This window comes from Hyperoodon ampullatus (genome assembly GCF_949752795.1).
Source record: "Hyperoodon ampullatus genome assembly, chromosome: 3".
Taxonomy (NCBI): Eukaryota; Metazoa; Chordata; class Mammalia; order Artiodactyla; family Ziphiidae; genus Hyperoodon; species Hyperoodon ampullatus.
This window is the reverse complement of record NC_136916.1, coordinates 67,219,121-67,240,961: the sequence shown is the minus strand read 5'-3', so window position 1 is coordinate 67,240,961 and position 21,841 is coordinate 67,219,121. Positions and strand designations below refer to the sequence as shown.

General features: G+C 54.1%; 1 protein-coding gene across 3 annotated transcripts; it reads right to left on the bottom strand.

The window, feature by feature from the left end:
• Positions 1–663: 663 nt before the first annotated feature.
• Positions 664–21,794, bottom strand: CIB2 (calcium and integrin binding family member 2; the record flags this gene model as incomplete). 3 transcript variants are annotated; one of them, XR_013810765.1, is made up of 7 exons in its annotated part: positions 21,734–21,794; positions 14,474–14,508; positions 6,377–6,488; positions 4,068–4,215; positions 1,748–1,943; positions 1,129–1,314; positions 664–770 (listed from the first exon to the last, which is right to left on the bottom strand). XR_013810765.1 is itself a non-coding variant. In XM_079699388.1 (6 exons), the coding sequence occupies exons 1-6, from the start codon at positions 21,782–21,784 to the stop codon at positions 1,293–1,295; spliced, it is 564 nt and encodes a 187-aa protein (XP_079555514.1). In that variant the 5' UTR covers positions 21,785–21,794. The 3 variants fall into 3 exon arrangements, 2 of the variants coding, with proteins under 2 accessions (XP_079555514.1, XP_079555513.1); XM_079699388.1 differs by having other exon boundaries at positions 664–1,314; XM_079699387.1 differs by lacking the exons at positions 664–770; positions 1,129–1,314 and having other exon boundaries at positions 1,708–1,943.
• Positions 21,795–21,841: the final 47 nt, after the last annotated feature.

The following is a 21,841-nucleotide window of genomic DNA, read 5'->3' as shown; positions in this document are numbered from 1 at the left end:
GGGTGAGCAAGTGGGCTGCTGCCCCCTGCCCACTGCCCCCAGGCAACTAACCCTCAACAGAGAGAACACCGCAGCCCCCCTCGGGCCCCCTCCCTGGGCAGAATTGGCTCAGTTCACATTTGTGGGGAAAACCTACCCACAGCGGCCTCTTGGCTATGCAGCGTCTCCCTCTGAGAAATGGGGCTCTAAGAGTCCCTACCTCCCAGGGGGGTTGTAGGGATTGACAGTAAATCAGCAGCCTGCTCAAGACTGTACAGTTGGTCACCCCTCCTAAGGCAGGCCCAAGTCTGGCTGGCCGCCTGGGTCAGCCTGGGCGCTGCTGGGCAGTTTTTGGAGCCAGCCAGTGGGCGCTTGCTGGCCATCCCTATGTGATCTGGTCACCCTGTACCTGATACATGGTTCGTACTCCATAAATCTTCACCGGAATGACTATCACTATGAGGGAAATGGAAACGGTTTTCACCCAACATCTCTTCATGGTGCTCACTCGAAGATTTGGGGCACAGATGTGTCTTCCCCTCAAGGACCTAAAGCACTGAAATAAAAGTTGGTGCCTAAAGTGGGAAGGCAATGCTTAGAGACGTGAATTGCTAATGGTGGAATTTCAAGGAGAAAAGGGACCAGTGAACATTTCTTAACCTTGGCAGACACAGAGAACACAGGGACATGAAAGTGTTTTACTGTACCAGGAGTTCACAAGTCTGTGGACAGCACACACCAGTGAGGATTCCACATCATTGGGGGAGAGAAGATGGGGTGGTGCTCAGGTCCTGGACAGAGACAGGGACAGAGCCCTTGGACCCACTGTTCACACAGCTTCACATTGGGAAGGGTCAGGGGAGAAGGAATAGGCGGGGTCGGGTGTAGCCCAGCTGTGGGTTTTGGAGAAAGATTGCATAGCTCGTTAAACCTTGTCCTTTTTTTTTCACTTTGCCCTGGGCAACCAGGGTGCCTGCCCAGCACTTGGACAAGTCAGCACCCCTGCCCTGTTAGGGGTTCTGTCTCCCCCCCCCACTAGGGCCATTTCTGATGGGGAGAGGACCAGGGTGTGGGGAAGGTTGGGGGGAGAGAGGGAAGGCCCGTGGAGGGACCACAGGGGGGCTGGGAAAGGCCCTGCCCCTCACATACCCGCTTCCCTGGTTAAGGATTTTTTGCTGAAAGGGCCAAGGAAATGTGCATGGGTGTAAACCCCAGAGGCCACAGCTCCTCTCCTGGGGAGCCTGGAGGTCACACTCGTGTAGGCAGCAGAGCTGGATGGTCGGCTTCTTGCCCCTGCAACCTCGGCACTGTCCTCAGATCCGGATGTGGAAAGTGCTGGAAAGAGAAAGAGCAAGAGGGGCTGAGAGGCTCTGGACTGGGTGGGTAAAGGTCCTCAGCAGAAAGCCAACCAGGCCCCGCACCCAACCCTGGACAGTTCCTCCAGAAGGGTGCGGAGGATGCAAACAATCTGCATGAGGGAAGGAAGGCCTGGAGGACCAGCTGTGCCCAGGGCATCCAACCCCCGACATAACCAAAGGGCCCCCAGTCTCTATCCTTCACCAGAGACTGGCCCTGCTGGGGACAGAGGACTCCCCAGTCACACCCTGAAGGCAGCGGGGACTGGAACGTGACCTTCCTCCCGGCCCACACAGGGCCTGACGGGACCACTGCTCTCAGGGGCAGTGACAGTGCCTCAGCCCCGCGGGGTCTCCTGGCTGCGGCCCCCATTCAGGCCCGCCCTGCCCATGCCAGCCCCTCGGGAAGGCACCTGAGGAAGTCGGGGGCCTTGGCGATCATGTCCTCGAAGTCGGAGAAGCCCAGCTTGCCATCGCCGTCCAGATCGGCCTCCTCAATGACCTTGTCACACACGAGCACCACCTCGTCCTCGTCCAGCTCCGACTTGGTGAGCCGGGCCAGCGTCATCTCCAGGTCCTCCTTGCAGATGAAGTTGTCGGTGTTGAAGTCTGTGGGGTGGTATCAGGGACGCTCAGGCCACTCTCCTCTGAGCTGGTCACACCAGATACCTCCCTGGCCCCTCTGTGCACACTCTGGGGACACTGGATCCTTGTCCTCAGCCGACAGGGACCAGGGGGTCTCACTCACGAGGCACCTCTTAACACCACATTCAACAAATCCGCATTCACAATCTGCACAAAACCCCACCATGACGGCAAGCCCAGCCTTGGTCTGAGACACTTCGAACGTCCAAATCTGAGGCCTCCTGGGAACTTTGGGCCCAGGCTAAACGGCTCTCGTGGCCTTGCCCCATGGTGGACCCTGTGTTCCCTCTAAAGCTAAGGAAACCAAGACCTGGCAAGGCTGAGTGACTGAATCAAGGTCAGATGGCTGTTGGAGGGGAAGCTGGGATGCTGACCGGGGCCTGTTTGACGCTAAGACCCATGTTTTCTAAATTGCACCATGTTGCCTCTGGTCCCAAGCCAGACATGGAGGTCAGAAGACTCAGAAGCCCCCCCAGAGAGAGGCCCTGTGGTTGGCTTTTGTGAAGAAAGAGCAGGGAACATGGTTTGAGTCTACTCGGCAAAAGGCACTACCACTGTCCACAGCTCAGCAAGATGCTCAGAGGGCCGAGCCACACACAGGCTCATCACAGGGAACTCGAACACCCTTCTGACTGCCTTTCAACCCAACTATCAGATCTTTGCAAGTGCTATTTCTTCTGTCTGGAGCGCCCTGCCCATTTATCTGTCCAGCAGACTCCATTCATTCTTCAGGGAAACTAAGGTCAAGGAAGTGGGTGATCCTTGCTAGAGGTCAGGCCCCAGTTACCCCCAGCACCAAACCCCAGGTCCCAGTTGCCTTTCTCCATTCCACCCGCCAGTCCAGGGTGGTAGGGGAGCCCTGGTTCTCCCTTCACTTGTCCCCACACCTGCTTGGCTGTGTGCCCTGCACTTCCCCTCTCTGGCAGACTACAGCCTTCCCAGAAGCCATGCCATGGGGTCCAACATTAGGGGGATCATGGTTGGAATTCGAGAAGGTTTTTACTTGAACCTTGTGGGCACAGTTTGTTAAGGGTAGACAAGGCTGGTACCATGCCTTTGACGTGCAAACACAATGTGGGTGCAGAGATATATGTAGACCAAAGTCCCCTGAAATAAACGTGACAACTACAAAATGAAAAAACAGCCCAATGGGCCCCATTGCCTTGGGATCCCCTGGCTGATGAAAGATGCTGGGCACAGGAGGTTTGTCTGTGGCTCCTCTGGTCCAGGACGGACCTTCCCTGGGCCTCAAAGTTCCCATCTGAGCACTGTCTGAGGGTTTGACACCAGCCCCAGCTGCTGTCAGGCTCAGAGCCTACGAGCTCTGCAGCGTGAAGTTCTCTTCTATCGCCACAGGAGAAACCAAAAGCTTCGCAGGTACTCGGCGCCCTCTGGTGGCCAGTGGGACAGTGGGTCCTGGGCTGGGCTGGGGTGGAATGAGGCCACCCTACCCCCTGGCAGCAATTGCAGAGGTGGGAGGGGGTACCTAGGAGCCTACTTCTCAGCCCAGCCTCACCACCTAGCAGAGGCCTCCTCTCCAGAACCCTGGCGTCGGCCAGTCTAGCTCCTCCAGGATGCCGAGTGATCTTTCTAGAACACAGGGCTTCCTGGCCTCACCTGAAACCCTGCAGTGGCCCCCAAACTCCTTGGCTGGCTCCTCACAGCCCAGCCCCAGTGAGCTCTCCAGAATCACACCGCCCTCATCCCACCACATTCGTCTCCCCATCTTCTCACCACGCCCTGTGCTTTGTGGTGCTCCCTCTACCAGGTATGCCCACCCCCATTCTCCTGTTGACAAATCTCCTCTTGTCCTCCGAGGCCATGCTGAAATGTCACCACATGTGAATTCTCCTCACGCTAACCACCCGCCCTAGGTGGAGTGGGTCCCTCCCTCCTCTGCTCTCAGGACCCTGCAGATGTCTCTTATGCACTAGTTGTCCCCACTGGCCACTCTGCTGGACATGCACTCTTCAGAGTGTTCTTGGTGTCCCCAGCGTCCCCACGGTGGGAACCAGCAGTAAGTAGATGGCCTATGGAATGCCACCACCCGCACCCAGCATCACAGCCCCTCCTCCAGGCCCTCGTTACCGTAGATCTTGAAGGCGTAGTTTGCCTTGAGGTCGCGGGGAGCCGACTCACAGAGCACAGAAAACATGTCGACAAAGTCGTTGAAGGTGAGGTTCCCCTCGCCATCCTCAGAAAAAGCCTCCACAATCCTTTCCTTGAAGGGATTCTCCTGAAGAAAACAACCACAGCAGTCACCATAGGTGACCATAGCCCGACAGCTATGGCCTATGTGACCTTGAACGAGTGACCTAATCCCCCTGGGCCTCAGTTTCCCCATCTGTAAAATGGGGATAATAATTGCACCTACTTAATTGGGTTGTGAGATGGTTGAATAAGTTAAAGTATGTAAGGTGTTGGTACGAAGCCTGGCACGTTATATCGTTCAGATCAGCACGGAGGGCTCAGCAGAACCAAGGTGTGCCCACTGGAGGCATCACCTCTTCTGAGGCAGGAGCAGGGATTAGTCCCATTGCCCAGGGAGTACATGGAGGCTCCTGCCTTGACATGCAAGGGAAGACAATGTTACTGAGTCCACGTTCGTACTGCTCACCACACGAGAGGCCAAAACATAGAGAAACGAGTTGTTTGGGCAAGGAATAGTGATGTTATTTGGAAAGCCAGCTAACCGAGAAGATGGTGGGCTCCTGCCCCAAAGAACCATCTTGCCTGAGTTAGAATTCAGGTTTCTTTTATACTAAAAGGGGAGGGAGTAAAGTCAAACACTTCCTGTTTCAGTCAAACACTTCCTGTTTCCCATCAGCCTCCGGAGGGGAGGTGTTAATTTCTTCCTCCCTTCCCCACAGGTGGGCCTGGTCAGGATGTTTCCTGTGAGCTAAACAGAGGTATTTTAGCTTAACGCTCAATACCTGGGAGGCAGGGTTCCCAGAGATGGGCCATTATGTATAATTTAAGCTTAGAGGAAACATCCCTTTAGTGAATAACTTGGAATAGAATACAAAAGTTTCTTCCCTATTACAACAAGAGCCCAGGGCCTGGGCAGCTCTCAGCTCAGACCAAGATCACAGTGGGCAGAAGTGGGGCCCCAGAGGTGGGAGAACTGGGCCGGGACCAGCCCACAGGTAGGTGGGGAATTATACCAATGACTCCTTCCTCTGACCCCAACTCACTCAGGGCCCACCTCTCCTGGAGTCCTCCGCCCCAGCTGGGCCAGCACTGGACCACTCCACTCTGTGCCCAGCCCAGGCCAGCACGGGGGACTGAGAGACAATCCCATGATTCCTGCCGAAGTGCTTCATACCCTCTAGTGATCCTCTGAGCCTGGAATCAAGGCCCTCTCTAGGCCAGGCTGGACGCTTGTCAGGGCTGAGCCTCTGGCTCACTGTCCCCCAGGACTGAGGTCATAACCAGGATACAGGCCCCAAGTGGATACCATGTGGACCCCAAGTGGACACCCTGACGCCAGAGTCACACACCTGAGGTCTGGCAAGGGGCTCTTTGCAAAAAAGACCCACAGCAATGTGCCCTGAAAACCCAAATGCTTTCTTACCGTTAGAGTATTTTATGTGTGAGGAACTCGGGAAATGAAACTCTTATGTCGAGGATATATATGGTTTGAGGACAACAGCATCAGCCTCACCTGGGAGCCTGTTAGAATCTTGGACCCACCCCCAGACCTGCTGAACCTGAATCGGCATTTTGACAAGATCCCTAGGTGATTCCTGCGCACGTTAAAATGTGAGAGGAGATGCTATGGATGACCCTGCTATGAGAAACAACAGCCGTGCGAGGACGAGGCTAAAAAAATTACCTTAAAAAGAAGACACAAACAAGATCTGCCAAGGGGCTTCCCTGGTGGCGCAGTGGTTGGGAGTCCACCTGCCGATGCAGGGGACACGGGTTTGTGCCCTGGTCCGGGAAGATCCCACATGCTGCGGAGCGGCTGGGCCCGTGAGCCATGGCCGCTGAGCCTGCACGTCCGGAGCCTGTGCTCCACAACGGGAGAGGCCATAACAGTGAGAGGCCCGCATACCGCAAAAAAAAAAAAAAGAAGACACAAACAGCAGGACAGCAGACGGGCCACTTAATACAGGGGCAAGCAGGTGAGCACAGGTCGACAGCCCTGCAGACTATAGGGCAGCACCAATCACGGCACCCTTACCGAGTAAGCTCATTTACTTACACACGTAGCTCATTTATTCACAGGGTGCAGATGAGGAAACTGAGGCACAGCTGGGGTTCAACTCAGGTCTGGGTGCCCCTGCTGCCCTGCTGCCCATCCAGAGGGGCATATTCCCCAAACTCCCGGCCCCCCTGCCCGGCCTCCTCTAGCTGATCCCCCCGGCTCTGCCGAGCAGCAGCCTCTCACGTACCCGGAGCTCCGGCATCTGGATGATGAGGCTCATGGGCACGTGGACGATGGGGCTCTTCCTGTAGTCCATCGGGACGAGGTTGGGGGCCAGCTCATAGAAGCGCGCATGGAGCCTGCGAGGGAAGCAGAGAAAAAGTGCTGGAGGGGATGCAGTCCCCGGGCCCTCAGAGGCCCAGCGCCACCCTGCCTGCACCCTGGCCCCTCACGCTGGAGACCCACTTTGGCCAGGGCCCTGGGGAGACCATCTGCTCTGCCCACAGGATGGGGGATTTGTAAGGGAGGCAAGTTCTGCCCAGACCCCTATGCTGATGACTAGATTGCGTCCTGGCCATTCCCATGACCACCAACACCATGGCCACTGCTGCCACTGCCCATCCCCACACCCACAAGGGCTTGCCATCTGATCTTATTTTTTTCCTCTTTGGACTCTCTTAAGAATCTTCTATGTGCCAGGCATGTCACCTCTTACAGCTCAGCAAACTGAGGCCTGAAGAGGTTAAAAGAGTGATTTGTCTAACACCATACAACTAGGAAGTCTCAGGGACCATGGCTGGAACCCGGGACCGGAAATCCAGAGCAGAGGCTCTTAAGCCCTCCTCCCCATGCTGCCCCTGCCGCTCCCCACTCCTGACCTCGCTGAAGTCCTGGCCCAGTTTGCTACCCCTGCCCCCAGGCTAGGCCCTGAGGGTTGGGTCTCTGGAAGAGCTTCCAGAAGCCCTCACATCCTGTGAAGCCCCTGAGAACGGCCATCCACAACCTCTCTCCAGCTGGGGGCGGTCGGGATGGAGCCCACAGCCCTGGGCCTGGCCCTCCTTGCTGACGCGCCAGGTCCCCAGCTCCCTCTCACCCTCCCACCTTGCTCGGGTGGGCCCTGGGACACAAGTCCACCTACATGCTGCATGGACCCTCAAGGATGTGAGACATCCTGACCCTGTCTCAGTTGCAAGCCCCTCCTCCATTATTCCTCTGCGGCCCTGTGTCCTGTTGTCCAGGTCTCTGATATCCCGAAGAACAGCCCTCCCCTCCTAACCCCAGGCAGGTACAAATTAGGTTCAGATGAAATTGTGTCCAGGAAGTGCTGCCAGACAGGGGGACAGGTGTCAGGGGTATTGACGGGGGGCTGTGGTGAGGCCCAGGGCTGCTGGGGCCTGGATGGAGGGGTGACCCCACATCTCCGGGGCCCACCTTCCCTGTTACCCCCAAAGCCGGATCAACCCTGGTCTTCTTCTAAGTGGCCTGGCCCAGTGACATGCTCCTAGGCCCATCCTCAGCAGGCCCTTCAGCATAGCCACCCAATCCCCCATCAGGGTCCACCCAACTCTTGTCGCCCTGCCGCCCAGCCCTCTCCAGTGGAGCAGGTCACTGCTTGCCCAGCTCACACACAAAATGTCAGCCACTGTTTAGCAAATGCTCACTCTGTGCTGGGCTTTGGGTTAACCCCGTGTGCACTGCTTTACTCAATTTAATCCCTAATCACCCCTAGAGGTAGCTATTAGTACCCCCCACCCCTGTTTTTCCGGTGAGGAAGCTGAGGCTAAGGGGTTAAGTGTCTGCCCCAGCTTCCAGAGCCAACAGCGGTGGGTCCAGGCCCTCCCTGTAAGTCAGGCCACCCAGGCCAGCATATCAGCACCTGGTTCAGAGCACCTGTACAGTAAATGCAAAGCAAATGCCATGAGCCCACTTGGCCAGTCACATGCTCCTATAAAAGGGCCTGAAATCACAAGGAAGTTCCAAGGCTTGGAAACACAGACCTGGAGAGGAAAACCCAAACCCTGTCCTTTGGGTCAAACGGGGGCAGCAGATAACAGAGTGACAGGATCAAGCTGGGACCCTCCACGAGGGGGCATTCGAGGACTTTCTTTGCTCTTACTTTCGGCATTGAGGAAAAATTTGCCCTTTTTTTATATTGTCCCCAAACATGGAACCTGGACTATATATCACACTTTATGCATCTGGTTTCATGCGCTTTTGACAGGACCATAGTATTTGTAACGGTTACATTTCCCACTTGACCTTGACATTTGGGATGTGATGTTGGGGTGTTTGAGGGTTGGCTTACACCTTCAAAGTTTTGTGGGGTGGCTGCCGCAGGGACGTGAGTCAGACTGAGGTTGGAGCCCTGCCTACACCTCTCACTAGCTGCGTGGCCTTGGGCAAGTGGGTTAACCCACTGGAGAACAGATTTCCCTGTCAGTTAAGTGTGGATTGTCCTACCCTCCTCACACTTGTGAGGATTAAAAAGGATGGCGTTAGTATTTAAAACCACCTGGCCTCAACTGGTAGCTATTAGCATTTTGCCTGCCATGTCAGGGGCTCCCTGCAAGGGGCGAGGATTTGGGAGAAGGCCTGTGGGTATTAGTGGAATTGAGGAGGTGTCTTCTGGGGTACAAAGGCCAGCTTCTGCCCTGGGACAGAGATGTGTTCTGACTCTATGCCTATAGTGATATTGGAATTTGTTTTTTAAGGAAAACTCAAGGAGAATTTGGAAAGATGAATCGCTTTGGGAAAAACTCCAAAAACTGTCACAGAACTGCATTCCTGTACCCCTCCTCCCAATAAAGGGCACTACTGAATTCACAAAGATGTACATATTAGTCCTATCATAAGTTCCAGGGGCAGAAACAATACCTATGCTACTTGAACTGTTCCAGAGCATGGGGCAAAAAGTGAACGCCTCCCAGTTTATTCTAGGAAGTTAATAAGAACCCTGCTACCAGAACCTAGTAGGTAGCATCCAAAATGGACCAATGGCACTTACACATACAGATGCAAAAATCTTATAAAATAACATATTAGTAAATCAGGTCCAACAGCATTTGAAAGAGTAAATCATTGGGACCAAGTAGGATTTATTCCAGGAATGCATGGATGGATCAATGTTTGGAAATCTGTGACTATAAATCACATTAATAGGCAGCAAAAAATATTTTGACCAACTTGATAGCTGCACTTACGACTAGATGGTTGTATGTACGCAGAAAAATATCTGAAAAGTGTACACCACGTGTTTCCACTGATGGTCTCTGTGAGGCAGGAGTGGAGAGGAGTGATAAGAGAAGGCCAACTTTCACTTATTACTTTATCTACTTCTGAACTGAGTTTTTAGAGTATTTATTAATAAAAATAAAAAGTATTTTTAAGGTATATATTAATTTTTCAACAAAAAACTTAAAATCCTTATTCAAACATAAACAAAAGGATACTCTCTACCTGAAATCAACACCTAACGTTATACTTAAGTGATAAAAGTACTACAGACATTCCCATAAAAGTGGGGTTCCTACCGTCACCATCATTGTATAACATTTCCCCCGTGAGTGCTAGTCAATGTAATTAGTCAGAAAAATAAAATAGTATATCTAAATATCGGAAAGGAGGATGCAAATTATTATTTGCTGGAAAACCAAAAATAATCAGTTTAAAAACTATTTGAATGAGGACTTCCCTGGCAGTCCAGTGGTTTGGACTCCGTGCTTCCACTGCAGGGGGCACAGGTTCGATCCCTGGTTGGGGAACTAGGATACCACATGCTACGCAGCGCAGCCAAAAAAAAAAAGTAAAAAAAAAACCAAAAAACTATTTGAATGAGAAAGAGCTCAGTAGCTCTTCTACACAATAGTTTTTCTACCAGTGTTCACCTATTCAAAAATATTATATAACAGACGATCTAATTCACAATACAAAATCCCCCTCCAAAAACCCCCAAACAACGAAGTATAAAATAAATATGAAATGTGCACAAAGAAAACCATGAAGCTTTACCAAAGGATGTAAAATATTTAGGGATTTAGATAACTTTCCTGATTGGAAAGGCTTACTACTGTAATGATGGCAATCTTCTCTTCATTTTCCTGTAAAATGAATACACTCTTTATTGAAATCTGCAAAAGATTTATTTGAGATCTTGCCAACCTGATTCAAAAGTTTGTTTGGAAGAATAAACATTGGAGAGTGGGGGAAAAACCCTGAAAAAAGAGTCACCGGGGAGACGTTTGTCCCGTCAGATGTTAAAACGTAGTTTAAAGCTATTTAAGTAAAACCATATGGACTAGACATTGGTGTAGAAGAGCCAGACCCAAATATAAATGAGAATTCGTCCAAGACAAACAGCATTTGAAATCAGTGGGGAGAAGATGGATTCTTCTGGAAGTCACAGACTGGTTGGTGGTCCACATTCATGTCTAGCTTTCATGTAAAATAATGATTTAAAACTTAGCTGCCAACATTTACAAATTAAACAATTTTACATGAAAAACCTGGATGTCCCCAAGGCCACAACCAGTTGGGGCTCAGGAACAGCAATTTCTGCAGATCCTTGTCCTAAAACATTCCCGTCGGGTTACACGGCTTCATTTATTTGCAGTGCATGTTGGCCCCCACAGACAGCTCAGTTTGAGACCCTTGGGACAGTCAATAAATGATTTGGGGACAGAAGACAAAAGAGATGTAACAGCCAGTGTGATTGAGGAAGTAGGGAAATGGAGACTCATGCATGGCTGCTGGAGGGCAATTTAGCAATAAAAATCAAAAGCCTTAAAAACGTCCAGGGCTTTTGGGCCAGAAATCTCTGTTAGAAATGTATTCTAAGGAAATAATGCCAGACGTGTGGGCTATACGTCATGGTGTCCCAAGGATGTGCACTGCAGTGCTAATTATAATGGTGAAAAGCTGAAAATCTCAATGTCCAACCAAATGAAGAGGTGGTGAGATCATTTTTTTATCTTATCTATTTTTACAAGTTGCCTAAGGAAAAGCAATTTAAAGCAAATTACAGAACCTGATCCAAATTTCCGATAAACACACACAAAGGGAAAATATTTAAACATTATTTACCCAGAGGTTAAAAATACCGAAAGATTAATAGCCATTATTTCTGGGTGGCAGGATTACAGACAATTTTTTTCTCTTTTGACTGGCTTTATTTTCTAATTTTTCTTCAGTCATCATGTATCACAGGTGAAATAAAAAATTAAAAGTAACTAAAATAGATTATACAGAGTTTTTAAATGGTTGAGAAAATAAAATAGATGATAAAGTAACAAATAGGCAAACACCCCGGGGTGCTAGCTGGGCCTCTCTGTGCTCAGGAGCATAGGCTAACTGGGGGCAGCGGAGTTACCTATAGCAAAGAAGGTGGCTGAATGGGGGGCTGCCCACTCAGGCTCAGCGTCGGGCTGGAAGAGCTGTGCCCTGGGGAGCAACTGGATCCACGCGGGTTTGTGTGTGTGTATGTGAGTACAGAGGAAGGAGGGGAGCGGGGGAGGGGAGGGGAAAACCGCCCAGACGGGTATCTGTGACTCAGTATCACTGACCCAAGGCTACCAGAGAGCTGGGCCCCAAGCTGTAAAGAAGAACCTGCTGCTCACGTTTCCTCCTCGCCATCTGGTCAGTTCTGAGGGTGCAGCCCACCCAGAAAACCATCCGGGTGGGGGTGGGGTAACAGTGCTGGAAGGCCCCTGGGAGGAGGGCCCTGGGCCTCGGGCCTAGCTCTGCCATTGACCTGCTCTGTGTTGCCGGCCGGGTCCTCGCTCCCGGCCCTCTCTGGGCTCAGGGCCTCGGTCGTCCCGCCTGGACCTGAGATGTGGACAGTGTGGAGAGGGCTCCCCTGGCAGGGGTGATCAGTCACACTGGCTCTTGCTGGGGCCCAGAGAGAAGGTTGGAGAAAATCGAGGGGGCTGAAACTGGAGTCGAGCCATCGAGGCCATGCCTGGTCCCCCAGGGACATGTAATCCCACAGGCGGCCTGGCCTCACGACCCTTCCTGAGGGTGGGCGGGTGGGCAACAAAACTCCAAGCAGCCTGTGTTGTGCTGAACAACACTGTCACCCCTGCCCTCCCAGCCACTGAAGTCTGTGGAAAAACAGCCCCAGGGGGCACTGTCATCCTCATGCTGCAGAGGTGGCAACTGAGACATGGCAGGTGCTACACAGTGGGGACCAGATCCCAGGGCCCCTGCTCCCAGTGGGGCTTTACCCCTCCCCCTCCCCACATGACCACTCTGCAGAAAAAGCACCGGCTCTGGTCCCCATTGAGTGTTAACACAGAAGTGGGGCCTGAAGGAACCAGTGACAGAGCAGGCAGCGGGGGACTCAGAAAGCGTGTCCTTTCCCCCCTTTGTGGACTCCAGGCCTGGGTTGAACTACAGAGGCCGGCATTGAAGGATCCAGAGCTGGGCAGGCCAGGGCTGTGGGGAGCCAGGAGACCCCCTACCCATGCTCAGACCACCCACCTGCCCAGGGCTGATCATTTGCCAAGAGACCAGGGTCACCCTCAAAGGCCCCTCAGGTTGAATCCAATTTCTGGCCTGTCCTTTGAACCACTCTCCTCCCCCATGGGCAACTGGGGATGGGGCAGGGTGAAGCAGGTCTGTGCCCTTGACCCCACTGCTCCTAGCCTGCAATGCTCTCCCCTTGGCCAACCCTACCCACCCTTCACCCACACACTCTTCAAGCACTTACTGGTGCCGTGCCCAGTGCCAGGCATGGGGAGCCTGTGTCCTGCCTGACTGCAAGTCCGGAGGGAGCTGGGCACCTGAGCCATGAGCCCACAGAGCCCCCTAAAAGGCTGCAAAAGAGGCTGTGTGAGAGCTGGGGGACAGGGAGTTGGGGGCTCACAGAGTAGATGACCCTGGAGTGGGTCTTGAAGGACATGCAGGAATGCAGCGGGAAGATGAGAGGCAGCGGGGCAGCCAGTGCCAAGGCCTGGGGACAAGCTTTTGCTGCCAGAACAGAAATGGTGGTGGGCCTCCCAGGACAAGCAGTCTGGGCCCGGCGTCTACAAAGGTGGGAAGTCAGGGTGGCGGGAGCTCCCTGTTACAGAGGACAAATGTGGTGAGGCTTCAACGAGGATTTGGGCCAAGAACTCTGAAAGGTAAGAGGTGCCTCGGGCATGCCGGGGTGACCGCTGTGTTATTACAGTTCTGAGGACCATCTGTCCAAATGCGAAGCGCATCCCACACCTCACTCAAGCTACAGACCAAATTCAATTTATCAAACACCACACCCTGGCGTTCCTGCCTCTCAGCAACGGGGGAGGTATCATTATCCCCGTTTTATAAAAGAAACAGAGGCTGAGAGAGGCTCAAAGCTTGTCCAAGGTCAGAGCCAGGAAGTAGAGCCCAGGTCTGCTGATGCCAAGGCCTGGGGGCTTTGCCCTCACCCTGCTTCTCCAAGGTGATAGGAGTGGGCATCCCTGCCCACCCAGGAGACAGGCTGGAAGAGCAGCCTGGGCAGAAAGGAAGGACCGAGGGACACCATCTGAGCAGAGTGGTCATGGCAGTGACAGACCATAGCTCCCTTGGGAAGTGTAACAGGCTCCAGGCCCAGCCTGCCCATCGACCTCCAGGGAAAGTGATCCTGAGACCTTGCTGGCTTTTAGTGCCACCTGATAGCCCAGAGAGGGGGGCCTGGCAAGGCCTGTGGGGCCAGGTTTCCTGGCATTCTGTGAGTCCTGCCCACCATCTGGTCCTGGGGCTCAGAGTCTGCCAACCCCCTTTATTTCTCCGGTCTAGGCCCACCCCACCCCCAAAGAAAGGGAAGAGACCCCTGGTGGACAGCTCAGGGGCGGTGGTGGCACTGCCTGCCATGCCCCTGCCTTTAGGACCTCCCAGGAGTGGCAGGACATCAGAGCCAGAAGGCTCTTAGGGATCCCTAGTCTAACAGACAGGGTCCCCCCTTAGTCTGACAGGTCCCAGGGTGCAATGAAATAATGAGGACCCTGGAGTCAGAGGCCAAGTCTTCAGTCCCTGGCTGGGCGACTTTGGCCAAGTTGCTAAGCCCCACCTGTAAAGTGAGGATAAAAGGATTCTCCTGTTACAAGGGCACAGTGAGGATTAAATGAGAATGTTTCTGAAACCGCCCACCACGGAGCCTGGCATGCAGTAAGCAGACGTTCGATTCTTGGCAGAAGGATGTGAGCCGGGGGTGGGACGTCTCGAGTTCCCACAGCAGCCTGCGCTCGGCTGCTGATGGGGGTGGAAAAGCTAGTCCTCAGCCGGTGCAGCACCCCCCAACCCCCTGCCTCCGCCCCGGGGTCCCCGGCCCAACCCCTGCCCCTGCCCCTGCCCCAGCTCCAGAGGGGTGAACAAGAGCCACACTTACTTGAGGATGTCCTTCTTATTGAAGAAGGTGCAGTCCTGTGGAAGGAAAACGCACATTTAGTTGGTTGTCCTTCCTCCCTCGGAGCCACACAGGAACAGCCAGCCCTGGACTGGGGGCAGCAGAGTCACTACCACCCCTCCCTGCCCCAGCCCATTGCGGGGAGCAGTCTAGTGGGTCCAGAAGCTGCCTTCTGAAGCTTTTGACCTGAGCCAGGGAAGTGAGTGCGTGGTGTGGGGGGCTGGGAGGCATGCGTAGGGGAGGGCATTTGGGAGGCAGATGGAGAGTTCAGAGATGGATGCCATTGATTTGAGGGGCTAGGAGATACCCTGTGGGACACCCGGGGGGAAGTGGGTGGGAGACAACTCGGGAGACAAAACAAGAGTGAGGACTGACAGGGTCACCGCATTGCCCAGCGGTAGGGGGCACGGTCCATGCTGCAGCCCCTAAGAATGGCGCCTCGTGGAGTCATGGGTGGTGTGTGTCCTGAGTGGTCGCAGGCAGCAGCCCCGTGGTCAGAGGCTGAGAGTTCCAGGCACACAGACTGGGGAAGCACCAGCATCTAACTGGTATCTGAAGCCACAGGAATAGATGAGGTTGGAGAAGGCAGTGAAGAGGCTGGGGTGCGGGGAATGAAGGGGCCGAGGAGGAGAGGCGGGGAGGAAGGTGGGCAGGGAGGAACTGGCAGCATCTGGACAGAGGCCAGGGTGGAGGCTGCTGGGGACCCCCAGGTAGGCATGACTCAGGGTTGGGGCAGCACTCGGATCCTGAGTTCACCCAGATTATAAACTCATCTTGGGGATCCTGCCTTTGTCTGGATAACCCACCTCCTACAGCCACGCCTCTGTCCACAGCTCTGCCTGCCTGGTGATGATGCCACTATGCCAGGCCTTGTGGGAAGTATGGGGGTGAGAAGGACCCAGCACTTCATAAAATGCCCAACTGTAAAGGGCTTTTGTGCTCCTCCCCTGCCGTTTGGCCCCTCCACCTTGGCCTGTTGTTGAAGCATGAGGGAGCCCAGAGCCCAGAGCTGGTGGGGCCTCCTGGGGAGGTATGCTGACCAGAGCTGGCTCCGACGAGGGACTAATGGCCACGGTACAGCCCGGCTCGCACTGGATGAGACCTGGAGCCCCTGGCCCCAGGGCAATTGCACTGCACATTGCGGAGGACCCAAGAAAGCAGGCCCACAGGATGCATATCTAGGGTTTCCAGTGGGCACCTGAAGGAGAGCCGAAGAGGGGAGAGTTGGTGGCAATTTCCAGGCCCCAGTTAGCCCCACAAGTCTGTCCTGAGCCACCTGCTGCTCGGTGGGAGTTAGACTAAGGACCCGCATAGTCTGGCCCTTCTTGGAAACAGAGGGGCTTCTCCTGGGGGGCTAGACTTTGCTTTCGGTGATAGCTCCTCTGTAGGGGGCCGGAGAGGCTCAGGCTGGGGAAGCAGTGCCCCCTCCCCACCCAGAATGGGCAAAGAACTCCATGCCCCACAGGCCTAAGACTCAGATGGGCTGAAGACCATGTGGGCTGATTTCTCAGCAAACCCCAGAAACCTGGAGCAGGCAGCAAAGGCCGCCCAGCTGGGCCTTCCAGGCACAGACCTCTCTCAGTCCCACAGCTGGTTCTACGGCCTGAAGCTGCCAGCGAGAGGGTCAGAGCGCTTCCAACCAGCATGGTGTGGGTGTCGGCATAACAGGATGGGGAGAGGTCCTGGCTTCTGCTCTCTTTCCCCCTGGCCTATCCTCTTCCCCCTCCCCTCTCTTCTCTCCTCTCTCCTATCCCCTGGGTTGGAAAGGAAGTACATGGGTCCTGACCTGAGGGTTTTATTGGCATTAAATGTGAAAGCTTCTCACATGACTCCAGTCCCTTATCACAACTACTTACATCTGTCCACATCAATGGTCCTCAAGGTGTGGTTCCTGGACCAGCAGCATCGCCATCACCTGGGGACTTAGTGGAACTTTAGATTCTCAGGCTTCTCTCCAGAACTACAATCAGAAACTCTGGGGATGAGGCCCAGCAATCTGCATTTTAAAAAGTCCTTCTAGAGATGCTGATGCTTGCTAAAGTGTGAGGGCCTCTGCTCTAGAGCAGCATCACCTGGGGAGCTGTTTAAACTCCCTGTGTCCTCTCCCATCACCACCAATGGACCCCAGATCAATTACATCAGAATCCCTGAGGGTGGATCCAGGCATCAGCAGTTTTCAGAGCCATCAGGTGATTGCAATGTGCAGCCCAGCCTGAGAACCACACCACAACCAGTCCATAATTACCATGGGCTGGTCCGTGGGGGCTCTGAATATCCAACTTTGTTTAATCCTCATCACTAGCCTATGGGCGGGGGCGGGGGTGGGGCAGGCATTACCTCCCCATTTTATAGATGGGAAAACCAAGGTTCAACAAAGTTGAACAGCTTGCCCTAAGTTGCACACGCAGATCTGGGCTGGGCTGGAACTCAGGCCTATGTGCTTTTTAAAAATAATTAATTAATTAATTAATTAATTAATTAATTTTATTTTTGGCTGCATTGGGTCTTCGTTGCTGTGCAGGGGCTTTCTCTGGTTGCGGCATGTGGGGGCTACTCTTTGTTGCGGTGCGCGGGCTTCTCACTGCAGTGGCTTCTCTTGTTGCGAAGCACGGGCTCTAGGTGCCTGGGCTTCAGTAGTTGTGGCACGTGGGCTCTAGAGCACAGGCTCAGTAGTTGTGGCGCATGGGCTTCGTTGCTCCGCAGCATGTGGGATCTTCCTGGGTCAGGGCTTGAACCCGTGTCCCCTGCATTGGCAGGCAGATTCTTAACCACTGCGCCACCAGGGAAGCCCCCTATGTGCTTCTTGACCACTGCCCACTGAGTGGAAAGAGAGCCACAGTCCACCCAGCACCATCGTACACCAACCACTCCACGTCCTGCTTCCACTGTGTATTCCCATATCTGGTACATGGTGCATGCTCAATAGAGACTGGTGGAATGAATGGCCAGACTTTTCCATATAAACCTTCCACAGCAGTTAACATTATCATTTCACTGGCTGGGGAATATCTCACTAAAGGCATTGGCCCTGCTTAACCTAAACTTTCTCATCTTTCTGAACATTTAGCCACAGTCATTTCTAGGTTTTCAACATTACCAATAAAGCTACCATGAACCTGCTTGTCGACTGATGTTTTGCTTTTCCTTCTGCTGACTTACTTCCCTGCACCTCAACCCAGGGAGGCAGCTCATAGGGGAGGAACATGGCAGGTGCCTTAAAAAGCTTCTCAGGGCTCTGAGTAGCCTGGCAGCGTGGCAGAGGAAAAGGTTTAGTAGTCAGATGCAAATTCTCGTCTTGCTTTGCACCCTTAGGCAAGTTCAGTCTCCTGTTGGAACCTCAGTTTCCACATCCGTAAGATGGGGATACTGCCTCTTGGAAAGGGGCAGTGAGAGGAGCAAATGAGATAAGATGCAGGAAACCTATAGGCCACAGCTTACCCTGTTCTGTGCAACGGCTCCACCCAGTACCCCATGTCCCAAAGGCATCCCTTCAGAGCCCGCAGCTCTGTGTCTGTTCCCACCCTGAAGACACCAAACAAAAACCCTGCCCCCCTCCATCTACTCAGCTGCCCGGGGAGCTACAGCCATAGGTCTGCAGGAACTCTTCCCTATACTCCACTGAGAACCAATGTCCGGTCACTGCTTGGCCCCTGAGAGTTCACAGGGATAGGTCTTCAGGGAAGAGTCCCAGCTCAAGTTAGGGTCATGAGGGGTGGGAGGGAGGGAGGGGGCCTAGCCCAGGAGAGATGGGCCCTCACGACTCTGGCAGCAGAAGACAGGGCAGGCTGGGCTTTTATAGTAGAAGCTCAGATGTTATGCCAGTTAAGGCTACAGTTCCTCCTCTAAGCTTATATTCATCCTATTCTCCCACCTGGAGTGCCTTCCCCACCTTGCCCAGCTTGTCCAAATCCTTTCCATGCTCCAAAGCTCAACTCAAGGGTACTTTGTCCAGGTAGCCTCCCTGCCTCCCATCTCCCACATGCCTGGTCTGCCTGTGCCAGTGGTCCTGAGCCGAGCCATAGCCAGTCCCAGCTGGAGTGGACTCTCCATCTAGCTCTGCCAGCTCAAGCCTCAGCACTGTCCAGCTGACCATCACACAGCTCAGCTGATCCCTGCAAGAGCCCTGTGACATGAGCACAGCAGGGCTAGTGATCATTCCCATTTGAGAGGTGGGGACACTGAGACCCAGAAGAGGACAATGGCTTACTAAGGCCTACAGCATCTATGGCCCAGGCATGACTTGAACCCAGGACTTCAGAATCCCTGGAGTCCTTTCCCCTCCTTAGAGCCGTGCTTTAACAGGTATTCATTCATTCAGACAACATTCTCCACTGCCTCTTCTGTGCCTGAGCAGGGGACACACAGGAAGTGGGACGGAGGGGAAACAGACAGTGATGACTGGGTATAAACCATTCTGTGGCCACAAGAAGGATTGGGGGAGGGCATCAGGGGGCCTGTCCAAAAGAGGTGAGGCCTGGCACAGACAGAAAGATAGGCCAGACGGCGCTGATGAAGAAGTGAGGGGAGGGCACCAGGAGAACAAGGCCAGAGGTGAGGCCATGCTTGGCTAGAAGCCCTTCAGTGTGCCTGGAACTTGGGGTGCCAGGGGAGGGGCTAAAAATGAGGCTGGAGGCTGGCTGAGCTCAGACCAGGCCAGGGTGAGGTCTGCTCTGCACTCCGCTCAGGCTATTATCCCAAGACACTGTGGAATTCCTGGGAGAGGAGAGGGTCACACCCATGTTTTAGAAAGATCCTTCACATCTTTGACTCTGTACTTCTCCTCCAGGCATTCGTGACCTATATATGGACAACTCCCTAGGGTCTCCCACCACAGCGGGGGATTAGTTAATACACATACGATGCAACTCTTGGTCCAGAGATCCTTTTTAAAGAAAAAGTTGTTTTACATTGGTGATGCACATTGTGTCGAAAGAAAATGGGAAGGAGTGAGAAGGGGATGGAGTGAGAAACTGAGAGGTTGTGGTAGCAGCACGCGGGTGGCTGGAGGGTGCAGAACGGGGTGGGGTGGGGAGGCAGCAGTTACATTTTTCAGTTACACGACACTGAGAGGCCTCGCCCAGGGCCCTGGCTATGGAGATCGAGGATGGGATCCCCAGGTGAGCCCCCAAAGAGGATGAGAGTTACAGGACTTGTTCTTGACTGAAAACATAGGCCATAGTAGAGCAAAGAGCAGTGGAGGGTCCTGGGGAAGGCGGTGAGCTCTTGGTTGTTTGAGGGGTCTAGGGGCTGGATGTGGAAGGCAGAGAAGTGGTCTGGGAAGAAATCTGAACTTTGGGAATCACTGGCACCTGGGGACTGGGGAAGAGGGCAGGAAACCCTGGAGATCAGTTGGGGGAGGGGGTGGCTGTTACTCGGGGTCACCCCCAGCTGGCCTTCGCTGGCCCTGGCCAGCTGGAGAGTCTCAGGGAGGGAGACGTGGGGCTCTCAGGTTTCACAGCTCTCGTTTCTCCCACCAGGCCCAGCCTCTGGCAAAGGATCAGAACCCAGCACTGGGCCTGACTCCGAACGGTAACTCAATGCCAGGCCGGACTGAGTGGGAACCCAGGCTCCCCATGCCCACGAGGCTACTCTTCTTAGCGTGGTCTACCTGCTTGCCTGGACCCACCTCCAAGTCTTTACCCAAGCTGTCCCCTCTGCCTGGAATGCCTCCTTCAGGGCCCTGATGGGCAAAATCCTACTGATCTTTCAAGGGTCTGCAAGCGCTGCATTATTTCTGAACCTACCAGTCGAAGCAAAGACCCCCTTCCCTCCAGGTCTCCCACTGCCCCCTAGTGCCTTCCCCTAGAGCACACTCACTGCCTGCCTCTCACTGGAGGCGAGGAGCTGTCTCGGCAGACAGTGAGGGCCTTGAGGACATAAAGCACACACAGCCCCCAGCCCCAACAAAAGGAGTGAGCCTTGGATTCACAATTCAAATTCTTGTGTGAACCTTCACTGTGCAGGGTACCGAATGCCTCTTCAGCCTTTGTTTACTCTACTGTAAAATGGGGCTAAATAACCCACCTCCCTGTGATGATCAGATGAGTTGATGCATAGAGAGCCTCCATTATAGCGCTGGGTACACAGAAGGCGCCTCCACGTGAGGCCCTGAGAAAGCAGTGTTATTGACAACCAGCACTTCCAGGGGGAAAAGGGCCTTTATTTTACTCGCGCCCACATCAGAGGACCCACACTTCAAGCTCGATTCCAAAATAAATATTCACGAAGGCAACAGGCAGCTGTGGAGACCCTGCTGGTGTTCATCTCCCCCAAGCACACTCCACACAGGCCACAACACAGTCCAGCCCCCTCTGCCTGGCAGAGTCAGGAAAGAAGCATCAGAGCTGGGCCTGGGAGGGTAAGTGAAATCATTTGGAGACCGGGGAGCGGCATCCCCGAGCACGGGCAAAGAGAGGGAGGAAAGAGCCCGGCGTGTCAAGGGAACGCGGATAGTTCTGGGGCAGCTGCAGTGCTTAGGGCAGGGAAGGGGCCTGGGCAGGCTGGCCAGGGCTCTGGGCAAGCCAGGAGGCTGGGCTCCTCCATCCTGCAACCACAGAAAAGTTTGTACATGACTGGGAGGGCATTGGGATCTGATCTGGACAGCTCCCTGACTCTGGAGGCAGAGGGACTCAGGAGGGTCTAAGGGGGCGGCTGCTGGGGGCCTGAAGGAGCTTGGAGAGGTGACCACGTAAGACTGGTACCTGGCTTGCCTTCTTGCTCCAATTATTTCCATACTGGGGCCATACGGAGAGACCCCAACCTAGAATGGCATTTGGGTGCTGATGCACTTCACTCCCTACCCAGCTAACAGCTAATTTCTACTTTACAAAGACTCACTCTCCTGGGCTGCTTCCCAGGTTTTGGGGTGGGGGGAAGGGTCCTCCCTCCAGCCTACGTTTAAGGACTCCATCTCTGAGCCAAGGTGGGCGATGGGAGGAGTAGTCGGGGAAGGGTTCGGGTCCAGCCTGGGGCCAAGAGCAAGAAGTCTGAATGAGAGAGAGAGGAGGGGGGAAGCTGGAACGAGGGACGCCTGCGAGAATCTTTTAAGTGGAAAGCGCTCTCATTCCTCGGGTAGGTAAACTGAGGCTCGGAGAAGTCACCGGCCCAAGGTCAAGCGTCGAGCTGAAAGCAGAGGCAAGGTTTGAACCCGGTGAAACGGCTGTCGGGAGGCCGCGGCAAGCGACGGGAAAAAGAAGGGAGGAGCTGAGGGGCGACGCTTCGGGGGCCGGGCGGCGGGCTCACCTGGTAGTTGTCCAGCTGCTCTTCGGTGAAGATGGTCTGCTTGTTCCCCATGGTGGCTGCGGCGCCGTCGCTTGCTCTCCCGGAGGCCGCCTCCCATCAGCGGCCGCC